The sequence below is a fragment of the Heterodontus francisci genome, chromosome 6 (genome assembly GCF_036365525.1).
Source record: "Heterodontus francisci isolate sHetFra1 chromosome 6, sHetFra1.hap1, whole genome shotgun sequence".
In the NCBI taxonomy this organism is placed as follows: Eukaryota; Metazoa; Chordata; class Chondrichthyes; order Heterodontiformes; family Heterodontidae; genus Heterodontus; species Heterodontus francisci.
This window is the reverse complement of record NC_090376.1, coordinates 64756382-64777476: the sequence shown is the minus strand read 5'-3', so window position 1 is coordinate 64777476 and position 21095 is coordinate 64756382. Positions and strand designations below refer to the sequence as shown.

General features: G+C 39.7%; 1 protein-coding gene across 3 annotated transcripts in view; it reads right to left on the bottom strand.

Moving 5' to 3' along the window:
• Positions 1-21095, bottom strand: part of tgfbrap1 (transforming growth factor, beta receptor associated protein 1) — a 76402-nt gene that overhangs the window by 27345 nt on the left and 27962 nt on the right. For all 3 annotated transcript variants that reach the window (XM_068033818.1, XM_068033820.1, XM_068033819.1), the window contains exons 3-7: positions 13460-13654; positions 11979-12133; positions 10912-10994; positions 9632-9973; positions 4241-4298 (exon numbers count right to left, since the gene is read on the bottom strand). In XM_068033818.1, coding sequence (XP_067889919.1) covers positions 4241-4298; positions 9632-9973; positions 10912-10994; positions 11979-12133; positions 13460-13654 — 833 coding nt within the window. The remainder of the gene's footprint in view (positions 1-4240; positions 4299-9631; positions 9974-10911; positions 10995-11978; positions 12134-13459; positions 13655-21095) is intronic.

The window sequence follows — 21095 nt, the reverse complement described above, 5'->3', positions numbered from 1 at the left end:
TTCCAAACTTCCCTAAACCCAGCAGGGAAGGTGACCGAGAACTGGAAAGTGGCAACTGCACACCGGGTCAGTTCATCAGTGGTAGGTAAGGTTCTAGAAACAATAGAGTCAGAGTTATACAGCACAGAAACAGGCCCTTCAGCCCATCGTGTCCATACTGGCCAATAAGCATCTATCTATTCTAATCCCATTTTCCAACAGTTGGCCCGTAGCCTTGTAAGCTATGGTGTTTCAAGTGCTCATCTAAATACTACTTAAATGTTGAGGTTTCCTGCCTCTACCACCTTTTCAGGTACTGCGTTCCAGATTCCAACCACAATTCCAATAATCAAGTAAAGAATTAACAGGCACTTGAGGGATTTCAGTTAATTAAGAACTAGCATAGATTTGTAAAAGGCAGAACACGTTTGTCTAATCTAATTGAATTTTTTGATGAAGTAGAAGGTGGTTGATGAAGGGAAAGCGATGGATGCTGTCTATATGGATTTTAAAAAAGCATTTGACAAAGTACCACATAAAAGGCTAGTTAACAAATCTGAGGCTCATGGAATAGGAGAGTCAGAGACTGACTAGATAAAAAGTTGGCTTAAGGACAAAAAAACAGTGAGTTGTGGTAAATGGTTGTTTTTCCAGACCAGAGGATGGTAGACAATGATATTCAAGGGTCAGTGCTAGGACCACTGCTTTTCCGATGTATATAAATGACTTGGATATTGGAATTTAGAGTAAAACTTCAAAATTTGCTGATGATACCAAACTTGGAGGTGTGGCAGACATTGAGAACGACACCAATTGACTGCAATAGGACAGATAGGGTAGCAGAATGGGCAGAGAAGTGGCAGACGAAATTTAATACTGAGTAGTAGGAGGTGATGCATTTTGGCAGAAGAGATAGGAAGAGGCAATAAAGATTTAATGGTACAGTTCTAAAGAGCGTTCAGTGACAGAGACCCCTGGGGATTCATGTGCATAGATCTTTGAAGGTGGCAGGAAATGTTGAGAGTAGTTAGGAAATCATATGGGATCTTGGGCTTCATAAATAGAAGCATTGTGTACAAAAGCAGAGAAGTTATGCTGAATCTTTAGAAAGCTCTGGTTAGGCCAAATTAGTGCATTACGTCCAGTTCTAGTCACCACACTTTAGGAAGGATGTGAAGGTCCTTGAGCGGGTGCGGAGGAGGCTTACCAGAATGGTTCCAGGGATGAAGGATTTTAGCTACAAGGTTAGGTTGGAGAAGCTGTGGTTGTTCTCCTGGGTGCAAAGGTGGTTGAAGGGAGGTTTGATAGAGGTATACAAGATTGACAGGTTTAGGTAAGGTAGACAAAGAAAAGCTGTTCCCAGTAGCTGATGTTACAAGGACTAGGGGACACAGATTGAAGATTTTGTCAGCAAAATGCAGGGGAATGTGAAGAAGAACTTTCTTGCACAGCGAGTGGTAATGATCTGGAACTCGCTGCCTATGTGGATGGTGGAAGCAGAGATGATCAATGATTTCAAAAGGAAATTGGATGGGCACTTGAGAGAAGTAAACTTGCAGGACGACAGGGATAGAATGGAAGAATGGGAATGACTCAATTCCTCTACAGAGAGCCAGCGTGAGCTCAATGGGCCAAATGGCCTCCTCCTTTGTCATTATGACTAACTTTCAATAATTAGCTGGGAAAGACGGGCTCATACAAATTATCCTCAACTATATGCAGTAGCTTTGATAAAGGATGAACCTCCTTGACATTCCTAGGTGCCAATTAGAGCATCAACTCTACTTTATCATTACATTTAAGGGTGATTAACCACTGAAATCAGCTCAGCATGTAGAAACAGGAAAAACATTGATTTCCACTTAGTGCTATGGAAAGCAACCAGAAATGTGACGATCATCATGAACAGGTCTTTTCCATGAAGGAGAATATGGCAGGTTTTATATGGAAGGTTTCTTCTTTTACAGAAGACAAACATGGCACCTTATAGTGGAGGTATTCTTCAAGACTACCTATAGTAAATATGGGGAGAGGAAGGAATTTAATTTGAAAAGACTGAACCCTATAGTAGTGCTCTCTTGCTAATGTTTTTAAAAAACTCATTTCCCACCCACCCCGAGTTGCAATTTTATATACTCTGTAATTATGAAAAAGGAGCACAACAAAAAAGTTAAGACAAACAGAAAGGACAAATTCTGCAGTGAATGGCATCAGAATTTCGTGCATTTAAAAAAAAAAGGTACAAAGAAAGGTGGCAAAGTAAGCTGCCAAACTATGCAAACAGCACAAAACTAGGTTTTAAATAAACTGGGAAATCTATTACTTGACAAATGAACACTCACTATAACTTTTCAAGTCAAGTCTCAATTGTGTTAATTCTACACAGAGAAGCTGACAATTAGAGTGAAATCTGCAATGTTCTGAAGTGAAAAAAATAGCCACACAGCTATGAACTGAGCTGTACCCAAGAAGCGCGTTTATCCATACTTGATTTCCTCCATGCCTATTGGGAATTTTAAATTGATTCTACATTCATAGCCACTGCTTTCCATTACAGCAAAGCCTGCATGCCCCTGACTACTCAGTGAAGGTGACATTTCTTAATACAACCACAATCTACAGAATGACATTAGGAAAGATTACAGATTTGAGAAGTTAATGTGGATTTCCAGAGTGATCCAAGAAATATTTTCAAAAAGGCATGAACAGAAAGTCGCGACATACCACAGGAAAAACAAAAAAGGTTGAGGGAGTAGATCATTTTACATCAGATATCAATTAAAAGAAATTCACTGAAAACTTTCACACCGGTTTGTTAGCCCATATTATTATGATGGGTGTATTTATGTGTAGCCCCGTAAATACAAAGTTTGTTAGCATTCAAGCATCTAAGGCACTTTTTCTTAGCAAATGTCATGGGCAGGTGGCCTCTATAGTTTCCATCCAATGCTAAATTTGGAGTAGTGCTCTCCTGCCAGGATTCTTTCTTTTGTGGGGGGGGGGGGGGGGGGTGGGGAGAAGCGGCTGGTCATGGTGTTACAGGGAGGAGAGAAATCTCAATGCTTCTAGGCAGACATCACATCACTAAACTCAAATAAATCCCACAAGCACTTCACTTGTAATTGCTGTGGAAAAGGATTCCCATAACTACAGTAGGAATGCCAGCAATGCAAATTGCACCAACTCATCTCTTGACAGAAACATTGAGCATTGTGGCCAAAAGATTATTGTATATAACTGTATATTCTAGTAAACTCTCATAACCAGCTATCTTGGACAGCAGTGAGTTTCTCAGTTAAACCCAGTTAGAATCAGGAATATTAAATAGATACTCTTCAGCTATTTAAATGTATGACTGATCTTTCTAGATGGAAGCATTCAATTTCATTGCATTTACATGTGCTGCTCATAATTCCATAACCAGTAGAATCTCAAAGTCTGGACATTAAGAACAGCATTTCATTCTACTAATCACGAAACTTCTCTGCAGGTCTAACAACGAATATTCTCACAAGTTATTTACATTGGATTATTTCTAAGCCAAGTACCCATCACATTTCGTGGCATCACTACCACATCAGTGTACATTCACTTACCCACATCATCGCATCCCTTCAAGTGCGAGAAGAATCTACTGAATATCATTGTATTTGGACTCATCAACACATTATAGTTACAAGTAGGTGTATATTGCACTAAGACCACTGTGTTCCCCAAGTGTGGGTACACTGCAGCCAGCTGCAAAACAAGTACGAAAATGCTCATTCACCAAGATGAGAAATCTGGAAGTCTGGCTGTGATACCCATGCTTGGGGTAATTGTTTGCACTAGGATAGGTCTTGCACTTTATATTAAAAAAAAAAGCTCTTACAACAGTGGTATGCCATTGGCCACCATAGCTTCCATCCCTACTTTCACCCATGAATAGCCAGAAGACAAATGTAAAAAAAAATATGGCTTGCTCCAATTTTGCAAGCTTCATTGGAAACACATCAAAAGACAAATGAAATACAGAAAATTATTTCAAGACCTCAGTAAAGCCAACTTACAATGTCAGTGCCTCTAGCTAGATGGTTGGGAATAATTACCATATTCCACAATTACCAACATATTTGCATTTCTCTCTCTCCTCACTCCCATCCACCAATTGTGAGACTTCAGCCTATTTCTTCCAATAAGTTTCACCAATAAAGAAGTTATAGCATAGAGTTTTAAAGGTATTCAAATTAATAATTTGAATAATTGATTCAAATCAATTTACCTGTAGCGCTGATTCATTTTGACCATTATAGTGGTAAAGAAGACCAAGTGCAAAATATCTATGTTCAGAAAAACACAAGTTAAAACAAAATTAGTTAACTTGCCTTAAAAAGCTCAAGTGCTTGAAGCATTTAGCTGGACTTAAGATGCTCATATCACAGTGCTGTGCTAGATATCACCAAACACTCAAACTTCAAGTTACATTAGAGCTGCTTTCAAAATGCTCTTAAATCTTGGGTACAGGTGATTTGTTCATCTTAAAACACAATCACTGCGTGCTTTTTAAAAAAATATATAAAGATTTGCTTTACTTCTTCAGTTCCCTTTCCTCTCCCCAATCACTTCACCTGCTGCCTGAAGGTAGGCACCAATAAATGTGATTTTTTTTTTTTTAGTTAGAGATACAGCACTGAAACAGGCCCTTCAGCCCACCGAGTCTGTGCCGACCATCAACCACCCATTTATACTAATCCTACACTAATTCCATATTCCTACCACATCCCCACCTGTCCCTATATTTCCCTACCCCCTACCTACACTAGAGGCAATTTATAATGGCCAATTAACCTATCAACCAGCAAGTCTTTTGGCATGTGGGAGGAAACCGGAGCACCCGGAGGAAACCCATGCAGACACAGGGAGAGCTTGCAAACTCCACACAGGCAATACCCAGAATTGAACCCGGGTTGCTGGAGCGGTGAGGCTGCGGTGCTAACCACTGCGCCGCAGTGACTCCAGTTATTAGCTTTCTACAATATCCAAGTGGCCCAAGTCAAGCAGCTTTAAACTATGAAGTGGGGAGGGAGAGGGGGAAAGACTGAAGAAAGGGTAATTCAAAAACAGCAACAGAAAAGGCAAAGTTGTACAGCAGAATATTGATTTGAATAAAAATAAGCAGGTTGGGTCAGGAAGAGGTAGAAAGCATAAAAAGGTGATATGGCACAAGTGACTCTGCAGACATCAGGGAAAAATAGAAAAAAGTTAAAGCTAACCACACTATATTAATGCATGAAGCATTCACAACAAAATAGGTGAATCGATAGCACAGATAAAAATGTATTTGATCTCATAGCCATTAGAAACATGGTGGTAAGGTGACCAAGGTTGGGAATTAAATACTCCAGGGTACTTAACTTTTAAAAGCATTAGGCAACATAGAAAGGGTGGGGTGAGTAGCCCTGATAAAGGATGGGATAAAAAAAACAGTAGAGAGGAAGGACCTTAAAAGCAGGAAAAAAAAAAATCAAGATTTAGAATTAGTCCGAGTGGAGCTAAAAAAGGGGCAGAAAACATTTGGTGGGAGTAGTTGAAAGGTCCCCTGAACAGTAATTGTAGTGTCAGACAGAGTATAAATCAGGAAATTAAAAGGTTCATGTAACAAAGGCAAGAGAATAACCATGGAGGACTTTAACTGTCACATATATTGAGCAAATAAATCTGCAGTCATAGAGGAGAGGAGTTCATAGAATGTATTCAAGATAGTGTTCTAGGTCAATGTCAAGAAAGCAACTAGGGAGCAGGCTATTTTCGATCTAGTATTGTGCAATAATTCAGGGTTAATTAATAATCTTGTTGTCAAAGGAACCTCTGGGGAAGAGTGATCATGATCTGAAAAAAGCAAACGACGTAGGTACAAGGGACAGTTGGCTAAAGTAGTTTGGGAAACTACATTAAAAGATAATAGTAGATTAGCGATGTTAAACATGTAAAGAAATAATTCATAATTCAAAAAGAATACACATTCCCTTAAGGAATAAGAACCCCACAGGAAAAGTCTTCAACTGTGGCTAACAAGAGAAGTGACAGATAGCATTAGATTATAGGAAGGGGCTAATAATGTTGCCAAAAAAGTAATAAGCCTGAGGATTGGGAGGATTATAAGAATTCAGAAAAAGGATGACTAAAGTTGAAAGAGAAAACAGAATGAAAGTAAACCAGTGAGAGTAACAGAAGCTTTTATGTTGTGTTTATCAGGCACGTAAATACGAAGAGATTGGAGAAAGTAAACATGAGTCTCTTAAGTTAGGGACAGGAGGAATTATAAAAGGGGAATAAGAAAATGGCAGAAACATTAAATGAATACCCTGGATCTGTCTTCACAACAGAAAGACACAGAACATTGCAGAAACAGTGGGTAACTAAGGGTCCAATGAGGAAATTAAAGAAGTTAGTATTAGTTAAAAAAGTACGAGAGGAATTTAAAAGCTGACAAATCACCTAGACCTGAATGCCTATATCCTATGTTTTAAAAAGAGGTGGCTGCAGAGATTGTGGTTGCATTGCTTTTGATCGTCCAGAGTTCTTTACATTTTAGAATGGCTCTCACGGATTACAAGATAGCAAACATAACCTTTTTTTCCCCTCTCCATAGTTTCTTGAATAAACAGGGAAATATAGGCCAGTTAGTGTGGCATTAGTAGCAGGGAAAATGCTAACATTTATTAGTGACATGGTAACAGGGTACTTAGAAAATCATAAGATTGGATTTATGAGAGGGAAATCAAGTTTGACATCTTAGATTTTGAGGTTGTAACTGGGGGGTGGGGGGAGGGGGGAGGGGAGAGAGGGGGAACCAGTGGAAGTAGTGTATTTGGACTAGAGGTGCGCAAAGGAAACCAGACACAAGCCTGAATTTTGGACCCGGAAGTCCGACCCCACCTGACCCGAACCGGGCACGTCATCGGGACCCACCGGGGTCGAGTCGGGTGGCAGGCCTTTACATCAGTACATGCGCAAAGGCCTGCTACCAGACCTGACCCCAACGGGATCCGACGGCACGTGTAGGGTTCGGGTGGGGTTTCCGGATCCAGCATTTGGACTTGGGTCGGGTTTCCTTTGCACACCTCTTTTGGACTTTCAAAAGGAATTCAATAAAGGTGCCATCCAAAAGGTTTGGACACAAAATTAGGCTCATGGGATTGAGTATAATAAATTAGCATGGATTGAGGATTGGTTAATGGACAGAAAACAGGAGAAGGAAAGGAATAAACAGGTCATTTTCAGGTTGGCAGGCTTTAACTAGTGGGGAACCACAAAGGGCCTCAGCCATTTACAATCTAGAACAATGACTTAGATGAGGGGATCACATGCAATCTATCCAAATTTGCTGATGATACAAAGCTAGGTGGGAAAATATGCTGTGAAGAGGATACAAGGAAACTGCAAAGCGATATAGACCGATTGGGTGAGTGTGCAAGAAGGTGGCAGATGGAATATAATGTGGGGAAATATAAAGTTATTCACTGTGAAAGGAAAAATAGAAAAACGTATTTAAAAAAAAGATTGAGACTGGGAAATGTTGGTATGCAGAAGCACTTGGGGTTCCTTGCACACAAATCACAAAGTTATCATGCAATACAACAAGCAATTATAAAAGTAAATGGGATGTTAGTCTTTATTACAAAAGGATTGGTGCATAAAGAATAAAGAAGCCTTACTACAATTACATAGGGTCTTGGAGAGACGACAAGGAATTTTGGTCTCCTTACCAAAGCAAGGATGGACTTGCCTCAGAAGGGGTGCAACAAATGTTCCTTAGATCGATTCCTGAGACAAGAGGGTTGTCCCACGAGAAGAGATAGAGTAGAATTGGCCTAAATTCCTTGGAATTTAGAAAAATGAGAGCTGATCTCATTGAACCATATAAAATTAAGGGGCTTGACAAGATAGATGCTGGAAGGATGTTTCCCCTGGCTGGGGAGTCTAGAACTAGGGGTTGCAGTTTCAGAATTAAAGGGTTGGCCATTTCAGACTGAGATGAGAAGTAATTTCTTGTTGAATGACAGAGCAGGCTCAAAGGGCCAAATGGCCTATTCCTAGTTAAATGTTCTTGTTCTTTACATTGGAGTTCAAGCATAGAGTGGTTGGTAGTCAATCAATCTGACTGTTCCTATCAGACTGACTTCAGTATACTACAGAAAATGGATAGCAAGTTAATTTCCTTAATTAATATGATTTAATATTCCAACTAATTTATCTTTAATTTCACTACAGTTTTTGATCTTTGAATTCTAGCTTCCACTCTAACTGCTCTCATACCATAAGAACTTTAGGGTTTTGTGCTCAATATCCTTAGCAAAAATGATTTCTTGGTCTTCTTTGCACTCCACTTCTTTTAACCTGTTTAAGAAAATTCTTTTATTTCAAGACTACCACTTTTTTTCTCCTCTTGCAAGCTTTATGATTTTTTTTCACACTTCCATATCCATTTTGGAGACTCCCATTTAGCTTACATTTAATTTTTCTTTGACAATTCTATTGCATACTCAACATTACATTTTTGGAGATATTCTAGGTGTTTATTTCCATTGAGTAATCAGCAACATTTCCCAGTTTCTTTCGTTCAATTAATCCCTTATACCTTTGGCCATCAGTGATACTGCTTGATGTAATTTTAGCCAGGCTCAGCACAGTCCACTAGCAAACTGCTACATCTATTCACACTCAATACATTTTAATATTTAACAGGCATGCCCATCCAAGGAAGAAATAGGAAAAACAGCAATCATTAGATTAGTATTGGACTGGAGGCAGGTATGACAGGACTCATTTGGACCCTGTTGTTTCTAATACAAATAAAAACTAAGCTTGTCAATTCTATTGATTTAGCAAACTAAGGACAGGATGCAAGATATATATTACACAAGGGTCAAAGTAATGTGGTTTAAAAGTATGCAATGAACAGAGCTGTGGTTGCAGAAGGAAGCTTAGAATGTGATATGGAACCAATAATTAAAACGTTTTTCATTGGTAAATGTGAAAAAGGAATTGAAAAGTTAAGATGTTAGTTAAGTAACAGAATGCTAATCTACAGCAGTTATGTTACAGCACTGCATCTCGTCAGATCACTTGGGGAAGTGTATTCAGTCAGTTATCATGCCACTAAAAGATGTATACTCTCAATGCAAAAGGTGTAGAACAAAGGTACAAGCCTAACCACGTGTAAAGTGGATGAGACATGAGTAAAGATCAGAGAAGTTTTTTTTTTTAAGTTTTACAGTCGATAAAGAAGACAGTTAAGAGGAAGACCTCAAATAATAGCGTACATGTATTACAACCAAATGATTATTTCAATGTAAGTTAAGAAAGCAGGATCAAAGGAAATATATAGAAATGAAGTAAAATTACATTTAAAGCAGAGATCAGGAAGAACTTTTATTCAGAGACTGTTATTTGGAATGGTCTGCTAGGCAGAGCCAAAAATAGATCAGAGGCAGGTATAACAGGACTCGTTTGGATCCTGTTTTGATGAGATACTAAGGGCACTAGAGGGATCAGCATTGTTTGGGTCAAATGGCCTTTTCTCATCCTTGACTTTCCTCAACTTCTTAGAACACAGTAGGCTATGAAACCCACCAAATTTGTTAAAAAACAAGACATCTGAGTTACATACTTCTTGTGTTTTTCCAACCAGAGAACACTGTCCACTAAAAGACATGAATTTTCAGAAACCAACAAATCCAGCAAACTGTCATGATTAGCTTCAGCATATAGTTTTAGCAAAGCTGTGTCTATATCTTCTTTATAACCATTTGCTACTTCAGTGCTCCGAATCTCATTCAAGTAGCTCATAAGGAAGCGCTTGCACTTTGTAATCTTCTCTTGGTCACCCTGCATTAGTTGATTTAAGTCAGCATATTCGTGTAATGGGGGATGGGACCGTATAAATGTAGAGGTTGAAGGAAGCAGTAATGGATAGAGAGACATCAACTCTCTTACATCGAGCTGGCCATTCCTGTTGACAAAGACAAAATAAACACATGCTATCATCGTTAAATAAAATATGCTCATCAGGATAGTCAAAATGATTCAGGCTGTCTTAAAGGAATGACTACTTTGTCAATAAATGGCATTAAATAGCTAAATGTGAACTGACAAGTGACACAAGTAGAAGTATTAATTATTGAACTAGGAGGAGTGGGAATGAGACTGATTGAAAGAAATATCCAAAGGGCATGTGCACAATTGGCTGAATAGCCTCCTTTTGTGCTGTAAGATTTTATGATTCTATGATACTTAGATCCACAGTTAGTTTAATGTTGTTGGAGGGAAATGCCTATTGGGCTAGATTAAGTTGAACCTTTAGATGAACAGTAGAACAAATAGAATTCTGAAAATTTTTGACAGCAACTGCAAAGGTTCATTAAACACCATTAAAGACAATAGATTACATGACACTGAACTAGTAAATTGGCTGCCCAGGTAAGACTCGAGTGGCTGTCACAATTATACATAAAGCACATGCCATTACAGAGGAAACTGCAGTTTGAATGTAACAAGGTTGGTTATTGTGGCTCTAAATTGATATTTGAACACTCCTCCCCACAAGTATTTTTTGTTTAAATGCAATATACTTGGAAAATTTAGTAACAATATAACAAAAAAGACATTTAACAACTTAAATGACAAATCAAGTAGGTATAATCTACTGTGAAATACTTTACTAATTTTCCAGATAGGACATCAGACCTTTTATTTGTTGCTTAATTAAGAAAAGAGAAAAAGATAGCTTTTGTGAAACATACAATGGAAATTTAACGCAAGATGCATAGCAGTGGGATTAATGTAAACTATTAAAGAAAATTAGATTTGCGCTGCAAACACTTCAGATTTAACACAAACAAAATCAGGCATCCACTAACAGATTCTACACAATTCCAAGGATGTTCTTACCTGAAGAGTTCTTTAGCTTCTAAAAATTGAAGCTGACCAAACTGTATAAATCCTGCTTGCTGCAGAATTCTTCTGTACATACCCTACATATATTATAAATAGAAGTGATTAGTGAAGTATGTATGAACACCACTAAGCAGTCAAAGTTAGTTGAAGCCTTACAGCCAACATGGATTATTAATTGGGGCTTTCTAAAGTCTTAAAAAAAAAACACGTGGAATGAGCTACATTTTTAGATGCAATCATTACGAGCTGTGTGTATCATCTAGAAATACTCAGTTGATGCTGGTTATTTTCTAATACCTGATCATTAATTCATAAATTTCTAAAGATTAGCATATTGGGATTAACATTTTTTTTAAAAAACATTTGCTGCAAAAGAATACCGATTCAATCCAGAACATAAATCATGCAATAAAATCCCTCTAACCAAATACTACTGCATCCACCTCAAGTATTTTGCTACATGAACAAAAGCAACACATTTTATAGCACTAGCAAGATAAATTTGAGATTCCCTTTTATTTGTGTTGAAATTATTGGTCACCACGCATAGCACTTTTAATATTTCACTCCCAATATATTATTCATTAATAACTGCCAATGGCACAAGATGAGAACATACAGGAGTAGTTAACAGTATTTAAAGTTCACAAAGAGCACATTTTTAATAAGCAAACTTGTTTGGAGTAATCATATTAGAGGAGAATGTAGAATGCATCATATTCACTTTTATATTGCAGCAAGCTTGTAGGAGGCCTAGGGGCAATACCAAACTGCAGCAATGATAATTAATAAGGGCAGACAGACAGATCCATGTTGCTATGTCAGTAACAGATGGTTGTCAGGGAGAAGAACCTGCTTACTTTCCACAAGTGAGATGGGATGTGGATGAAGAGCAGGAGTTGGAGCAAACAAGGAACAATATACACCAGTGTCAATAAACCAGAATGGCTCACATAAATATATTTTAAAGTCTTATATTTACTGTTTGAATACACTATCCAAATGGCCTTTACATTTAACAGATTAGATTTGGCAGTTTTCCCCCTTAAAATCCTACTAACCTGGAATTTCTCTTTTGGAATGTTCCGTCTAGCTCCTTTAGCTAGGACTAGTGCTTCTTCTACTCTCTGGCTGGCCAGAAGATCTTGAATTTGCCTTTCCAAAGGCAAAGGTACCAGAATATATACTTCTTTACTTGTAGCTAAAATCAGTTTCCCTATTGAGTAACAGACCGAACAAATCAAGGTCTGCAAATTTATAAATTCAGCTGATATACTGCCAAAAGCACAAGTGAACACAAATAATTAAGCAACATTTATGTCATGGCTTGTACTGTTCAATTAAGAGAAAATGTAACTCATTCTGATCTAATCTGGAAATCTAAGGTCAAACTAAAGATTTGAGCTAAAACAGAAAATGCTGAGAAAGAGACAGACTGATTTGTATTGCTTCATTTTCTGCTGTTACTTGCTCCTCTGGTATTAAGTGGGATCAAAAAAAAGTGAATCCAGAGTATGATTACAAAACAAACCATGACTGAAGGAAACAGAGACACGGGTGCAAAAAAGCAAGTGCAGGCATCATGTCAGGGAGCACTTCTGCAGAAGGTGATTAATACTGAATGGCCTCCTGGATAGAACACGGAAGGTAAATATTTAATCTGTTCTTCAGATAATTTGATCAGCTAGATGGACCAAAGGCCTCCCTCATCTGTATTTCCTCACACGCACTTAAAACAAGTTATTGTACTAGCATATCTCATCTGTACTCATCCTTTTAAAGTATTGTTTTAGTTTATTACTATGACATAAGTTGATATGGACACCCAAACATTACTCAGGCAAGTCCATTCATTGAACAACTTCTGTCAAGTAGGAAAATATCCTATGGCACTTTACTTTCCCTTTGTGGGGAAAGAGGTAAATTAAATGACTGCTTGTTGGAGAAAATGTGTTTTAAAAGGCTTTTAAAAGAATAAATAATGAGTTTCAGAGAATCAGGCTAAGGTAACTGAAGGCTTCGTCACCAATGGTACCTAATATCATTTGAAACTATTACATGGCGTGAAGTTCTTACATATGGAGTAAGAAGTTTATTCAACCTACACTACTGATTTACAAAGTTAACCATTCCCACTTCCAGACTAATACAAGTACATAAATTCTTACTGCCTGCTCTTTTAATAATGCTAAGTAATGTCTGTCATATCACAATTTCCCCAAGCAATCAATACTTTAAACTTTACAAAACTCAAATTTTATTTTGAAACTGTGACAATGAATCCAAACACACAAAAATGTAAATAAAACTTCAAGAGAAGTTAAAATAAAAAACTATGCCACTTGCCAAGTAGGCTTGTCTAGCCTATGACATTTGATTGGACAGAGATAAGATATGGAGCAGAAAATTACCCCCAATTTTCTTCATGTTTTTGAAAATTAGATGCAAGTTTGTAAAGACACACATTTTTGAAGCAAGTTATAGAAATTTAATACTAAAATAACTATTCTCAAGCAAGTCAAAGGTACCTCATCTGAATTACCTTCAAAGTCTTGTAGTATGTGACCGTCTCTGAATGGAATGGTCTGTTTCTGTTGCTGGTCGAGCATGCTGTGAACAGTAACAAATTCCTCATCCAGTGCTACCACGTAAGGAAAACACACAGCTGCTCCCATCACATTCTCTGACCAGTGAACTGGTGCACGCTGGGAAATTCCTGCAGCAGTCACAAACATTCCTGAAATGGAAAATATAAAGGAAAAAAGAAATTAATGAGTTACAATTACCATGTCCCTAATGCCTTGCAGCAAACATGATGCCTGGATGGTAAGCATTTGCTCATAATTATAGTACCTGCACTATTGTGAATAGAAGTTTTAATTCACACATTTAATTACAGGCAATATTTCAATCTTTTCCCATTCCCAAGGCTCCTGACAAGTGTAGATTGTATTAGAGGCTGTATCTTCACTCCTCAAAAAGAATTTTATCAGCAAAATACCACCGGACATGCGGCTGGTGTCCATTTGACCCAGATAGCAAATGAGTGTATCTGTTCAATCAGCTTAATTCAAAGTTGTTTAATAGAATTACTGGATAATTCATTACATTCTAAAAAAAAACACAAAAATGACTGAATTATTAGTCGAGTAAAAGTTGGTACTGGCCTGTAGCAGAAAAAAATTATTTCTGTATGAACTGCTAGCTCAAGTTATTTCCAGACAAATGTTAAAATGTCAGAACATCTTGTAAACATTTAAGTCCAGTTCTCAAGATGTTTTTTTGCTTGCATATGAGAGTGAAACATTTCAGAAGAAAAAAAAACTAACTCTAGCCAGCCAACACTTTTTTTTTCTCCAAAGCCCATCTCCAGTAAATTGTGACACTGCCATTCTTGCCATTAGGTGACACTAACACTGTTTAAAAAAAAGTCTTCATTTGAAAAATGTTATACTTCTGGCAGATATGTGCTACCAGGTGCTTTGTCAATAAAAGAATTGTGATGTACTCCTAGAATCTTTATTCAAATAGTGTATTTAGATAGGAAGTGAGATTTGTATTATAAACATTATCCAGATGAACCCGTTTTACCCAAAATGGTACGCCACGCAGTTTCTTTTTACTAAAACCGCCATTTTTTTGGGTGGGGGCGGGGCAAGGGCATGCACACGCACGAGGTAGGGAGAGGGAGGAAACTCTGGCTTAGCATACACAAAGGGCTGGATTTTAAAGCCCCTCCGCCATCGAAAACGTTGGCGGGAGGGGGGGCAATGAAGATCAGTGCGGCAGATGCCTGCCACTGATTCTGACGGCGACAGGCCCGGTGCCGATGTCTGCGGCAAGGCCTTGTGGCAGCTGCCCTGCCACTCGGCAACAGGGTCTCCATTTACATACGTAAACTAACTTACACATTTGATTTAATGAGGGTCCTATCGCCTCCTTGATTGCCGCACCAATCTTCATTCGGGCGGCCAACAATACCGCGCCTTCAAATCCTCGTTCGGGGAAATGTGACGCGCCACCTGGGCCGGGGGGATGGGGGTGGGGAAGGAGGTCAAATTGTTAATAAGCAAATTCTGGGGGGGAAAGGGCAGGAATATTTAGAAATGCCATTGGGAGGGCATTTAGTGATAATTCAATTTTTATTTAGTCATTGAACTTCCCGGGGGGGAGGGGAGGGGGGGTTGCCGGCAGGCGCCGCAACAATGCAAATGAGCTGCCACGTTTGGACAAGTTGGATGAGTGGGCAAATGCATGGCAGATGCAGTATAATGTCGATAAATGGGAGGTTATCCACTTTGGTTGTAAAAACAGAAAGGCAGATTATCTGAACGGTGATAGATTGGGAAAGGGGGAGGTGCAACGAGACCTGGGTGTCTTTGTACACCAGTCGCTGAAAGCAAGCATCCAGATGCAGCAAGCAATTAAGTAGGCGAATGGCAATGTTGGCCTTCATAGCAAGAGGATTTGAGTACAGGAGCAAGGATGTCTTACTGCAGTTATACAGGGCCTTGGTGAGACCACATCTGGAGTATTGTGTCCAGTTTTGGTCTCCTTACCTGAGGATGTTCTTGCCATGGAGGGAGTGCAAAGATGATTTACTATGCTGATTCCTGGGATGGTAGGATTGACGTATGAGGAGAGATTGGGTCGACTATATTCATTAGAGTTTAGAAGAATGAGTGAATTTTATAAGTTTCTATAAAATCCTCTAACAGGACTAGACAGGCTAGATGCAGGGAGGATGTTCCCGATGGCTGGGGAGTCCAGAACCAGTGGTCACAGTCTCAGGATATGCCATTTAGAACCGAGATGAGGAGAAATTTCTTCACTCAGAGGGTTGTGAACCTGTGGAATTCTCTACCGCAGAAGGCAATAGAGGCCAAATCATTAAATATATTCAAGGAATTAGATATATTTCTTAATGCCAAAGGGATCAAGGGATATGGGGAAAAAGCAGGAACAGGGTACTGAATTAGACAATCAGCCATGATCTTTTTTGAATGGTGGAGCAGGCCCAAAAGGCCAAATGGCCTACTCCTGGTCCTATTTTCTGTTTTCTATGGCTCTGTGGCGCGGGGTGTCTGCTGCCTACTTCAGTGGCGGTCTCTTAGAATGCAGCCCAAAGTATTTTTGCCTGCTTGGATATCTAGATTCTCCCAGTGCAACCATTAACGTCTTGGTGATATGGTTGGCATTATGGTGGAGAATTACAGGCAGATTCCCTAAAATGTATTGGGCAGGGACGCAAAAAATAAAAAAATTCCAGCCATATGACTTCTATCTGCAACAATGATGGTTTTTGGTATTGCTACAGTAGAAGTAACTTTCACACTTAGTATCCTCACATTACATATTAAAGTCGATGTCGTCTGCAACAAAAGCCCTTGAATCCTCATTTGCATCTTTAACTGCTGCAGGCTTCTCCATCTCACCACATATATGATCACTGATTGAATAATACAAAAGGGTATCTGTCAGCACCAATTGACAATGACTGAAAGGCCAAGCATGACCAGTCATTTCTGGGAGCAGATAGGCAGTTGCTCGAAGATGACTCCTTTTAGTCTGAGATTTATCCATGATTACTGAAAACATTTTTGCCGACAATTCTCAGACACTCCAAGTTATCATCCAAGGATTATTGATGCTTTTGTATATTAAATATAGGTTTCTGAATCACAAGGATTTTGCAGATTTATCAGCAGAAGCTGACAAACTAGAATTGTTCACTGGAATTTTAAAAAGTCCACAAGATTATGCAGCCCATCTTTCTTAAATATTTATCCAATTTTCCTTTTTTCCCCTCCCCACACTAATCCCCTATTCCCTAGAATAGTCTGATTCACCACCCTCTAAATCCAAAGTGTCTTGCACCTTCCTTCCCTCTTCCCCAACCCACTCATCCCCCAACCTATTTCCCATATTTGAAGTGATTTGTTTGGCAAATGTTGGTAAAGCATGGCTCAACTTGCTGCTGTGACAATTTTCAGTCATTTTTGGCCCTCTTGAACTGCTGCAGTCCATGTGGTGTAGGTACATCAACAGTGCTGTTAGGGAGGGAGTTCTAGGATTTTGGCCCTGTGACAGTGAAGGAACAGTGATATACTTCCAAATCAGGATGATGCATGACACAGAGGGGAACTTACAAGTGGTGGTGTTTCCATGAGCCTGCTGCCCTTGTCCTTTAGGTGGTAAGTAGAGGTCACAAGTTTGGAAGCTGCTGTCAAAAGGAGCCTTGGTGAATTGCTGCAGTGCATCTTGTAGATGGTACACACTTCTGCCACTGTGTGCCAGTGGTGGAGGGAGTAAATGTTGAAGGTGGTGGATGGGGTGCTAATCAAGCAGGTTGTTTTGTCCTGGATGCTGTTGAGCTAGTGTTGTTGTAGCTGCACTCATCCAACAAGTGGAGAGTATTCCATCACACTCCTGAATTGTGCCTTGGTGATAGTTGCCAAATTTGTGAATCAGAAGGTGAGTTAGTTGCCACAGAACTCCCAGCCTCTAACCTGGTCTTGGAGCCACAATATTTATATGGCTGGTCCAGTTAAGTATCTGGTCAATGGTGACCTCCAGGATGGAGGCTTCAACGATAGTAATATCTTTGAATGTCAAGGGGAGGCAATTAGACTTTTCGTACTGGAGATTTTCATGCCTGGCACTTATGTGGCATGAATGTTACTTGCCACTTATCAGCCCAAGCATCAATATTGTCCAGGTCTTGTTGCATGCAGGCATGGATTGCTTCATTATCAGAGGAGATGCAAATATGCTGTTTGCTGTACAATCAGCAACCATCCTGACTTCTGACCTTATGATGGAGGGAAGGTGTTTGATGAAGCAGCTGAAAATTGTTGGGCATGGAACACTATCCTGAGTGATGTCCTGGGACTGAGATGATTGACCTCCAACCACAACCATCTTCCTTTGTGCTACACATGACTCCAATCAAAGGACAGTTTTTTCCAATTCCCAAGGACTTCAATTTTGCACTGCTCATTGTACCAGGGTTGATCCCTTCGCTTGATGGTAATGGTAGAGTGAAGAGTGTGCTGGATCATGAGGCTATTGCTCCGCATCCTTCAACTTGTCCTGTGCATTCATAATATTGCATCCTCTGCAGTTCAACTCTGACACTGCTTTCTTGTGGTTCCAAACTCTGTTATAACGTCAACATTATATCACTGTCCTTCCTCCTATGGCTGTATCATCACATACAGTGGGCCATAAAGCTACATCCTCCATCCCCTCATTTGCACGCTACAACATAAATTAGAAGTACAAGGACAGCTTCCAGTAGCACTGACACTGAGCTTTATCTCTCTACCTTATCAATTCCAAGACATTATACTTGGGAACTGCCCATCGACATCAAGACTAGGATGAACCAAAATTTCTACCAATTTAAATGTTATCAAAACTTAAGTCAGCCTCTTAGGTTCCCCGTCAGCACCTATCATGCTTCCACCACCACAAGCTAAATCCCAAGGGTGACAAACTACTGCATGCTGTTCTATCCAGGAAACTGTAGCTTTGGTTTACAGACTATTTGCTAGAAATTAGAGAGACAATTGACATTATCAGAAAACATCGACTTGAAACGTCAACTCTTCCTCTGCAGACGTCGTCTGACCTGCTGAGTACGTCCAACTTTTTCTATTCATTTCATATTTCCAGCATCAACAATATTTTGCTTTATTAGAGATGCATTGTACAACCATGCAGAAAGAGCAGAGTTAGAGAATCACAGCATGATACTGGAATAGGAAATCCTGTCTTTAATTAATCAATCTTTTTAAGAAGTTTGGTAGACATTGTGTATCTTCATTTTTAAAAAGCCTTGATAAAGTGTCACACAGAAGATTGCCAAGTAGGATTAACTCTTGGAGAATGGACAAGCAGATTTTAGGTTAGATAGTGAATCAGCTGCATTCGCAGAGAGGGCCAGTAATAATGATAGTAACTCCGTGTGGAGAGCAGTCACTAGTAGAGTGCATCCAGGATCCACGTTAGCTTTACTGTCTTCATCCAGATCATTGAAGACATTGAGGGAATGGTCCACAAGTTTGCTGATATCATCAAGGTCCATGTGGCAAAGAGAAATCTTAGACAAAAGAATTAGTCTGCAGATGGATCTAGACAGATCTGGGAAATGGACTCAAGTGTGACAAATGGCTTTCAAATTTAGACAAATTCAGAGTGCTGCATTTGGGCCAGTGTATGGTCAGTATATATAAACAAACATACAGAAGCCAATTCAATGCTGTAGCGTAGGAACAAAATAGGTCTTCGGAGTCATAGTTAATAAAAACAGAAGGTCCAAGGCCAGTATCACATGACTGCAACAAATATGAATAGGTTGCTATAGTTTTCTATTGTTAGGTGAATTAAATATAAAAACTAGAAGTACAAAGTCATGGTATGGGCATATCTAGATTACAGGTAGCTGGTGAGTTTCTCATTTACCTTTCAAAAATTCTGGTAATTTTAGTAATTGGAAGGTTTATTTACTAATAGTAAAGCTCAATAGGAAACACGCGCCAGACAATCAAATAGTTAATTAAATATTTAAAACATAATAATGACGCCAGGGCAGGTGATATGTTACAGCTGCAATATGTGGGAGCTGGTGGACGCCAGCATGAACCACGGCAATCAGATCTGCAGAAGTGTCTGCAGCTCGAGGGGCATCGGCACAGAGTAGATGAGCTGGAGCCGAGCTACAGACACTGCAATGCACCAGGCAGGGGGAAAGTTACCCGGACACTTTGTTCCGGAAGGCAGTCACATCCCATACGAATGTGTCTTTTGATTTGGTCAGTGGTCAGGGACAGGGAGTGTGACTGTGAGTGAGGCAGGTAAAGGGATCGAGAAGGCAAAAGTGAAGGAGCCTCAGGCCTTGCGATTGTCCAACACGTTTGAGGTTCTTTCAGCTTGTATGGATGAGAGCGAGGGCTGCAGCGTGGATGAACAAACTGACCATGGCACCATGGTGCAGGAAGCCATTCAAGCAGGGGGAGTCAATAGGAAATGTAGTGGTAGTAGAGGACAGTATAATTGGGGGATAGACAGTTCGCTGTAGCCAAGAGCAAGAGTCCAGAAGACTGTTTCCCCTGCCTGGTGCCAGGGTTCGGGACATCTGCTCAGGGCTAGAGAGGAACTTACAGTGGAAGGGGGAGGATCCAGTCATCAGGTCCATATAGGTACCAACGACATAGGCAGGACAAGGAAAGGGGTTCTGCATAGTCAGTATGAGGATCTAGGTGCCAAATAAAGCAGAATCGCAAAGGTAATAATGTCTGGATTATTACCTGAGCCACGGAAAAATAAGATTTGAGAAATTAATGTGTGGCTCAAAAGACTAGTGTGGCAGAAGTGAGTTCCAATTTGTGGGGCACTGGCACCAGTATGGGGGAAAGTGGGGGCTGTACTGTTGGGACGGTCTACACCTGAACCGTGTTCTAATGAGCCACATAACAAGGGAAGCAGAGAGGGTTTGTAATCTAAATAGTGGGGGCAAGGGATTAAATTTGGGAAGATGTGGTATATCAAAGAGTAGAGGCAAAGGCAAGACAAAGGTATTAATATGGGAAATGATAGACAGTGACAGGAAGGGATAGAGAGTACAAATCTAAGAGTAAATCAGCAGATAAGGCTAGAGGTTACAAAAATAAAAAGGACAAAACTAAAGGCTCTGTATCTGAATGCACGTAGCATTCAAAACAAAACCAATGAACTGATAGTGCAAATAGAAATAAATAAGTACAATCTGATAGCCATTACAGAGACATGGCTGTAGGATGACAGATTGGGACCTGAATTTTGAAGGGTACATGACATTTAGGAAGGGCAGGAAGCTAAGTAAAGGTGGAGGGGTGGCTCTGTTAATTAATGATATTAGCACAATAGAGAGGGATGACCCAAGTTCAGGAGACCAGGATGTAGAAGCGGTTTGGATCGAGATGAGAAATGATAAAGGCAAGAAGTCACTTGTGGTAGTGGCGTACAGGCCCCCGAACAGGAACCACATGGAAGGACGGGGTATAAAGGAAGAAATAATGGGAACTTGTCAGAAAGGTACAGCGATAATCATGGGGGATTTTAACCTACATGTAGACTGGAAAAATCAGATGGGCAAAGGTATCCTAGATGAGGAGTTCTTAGAATGTTTTCAGGAT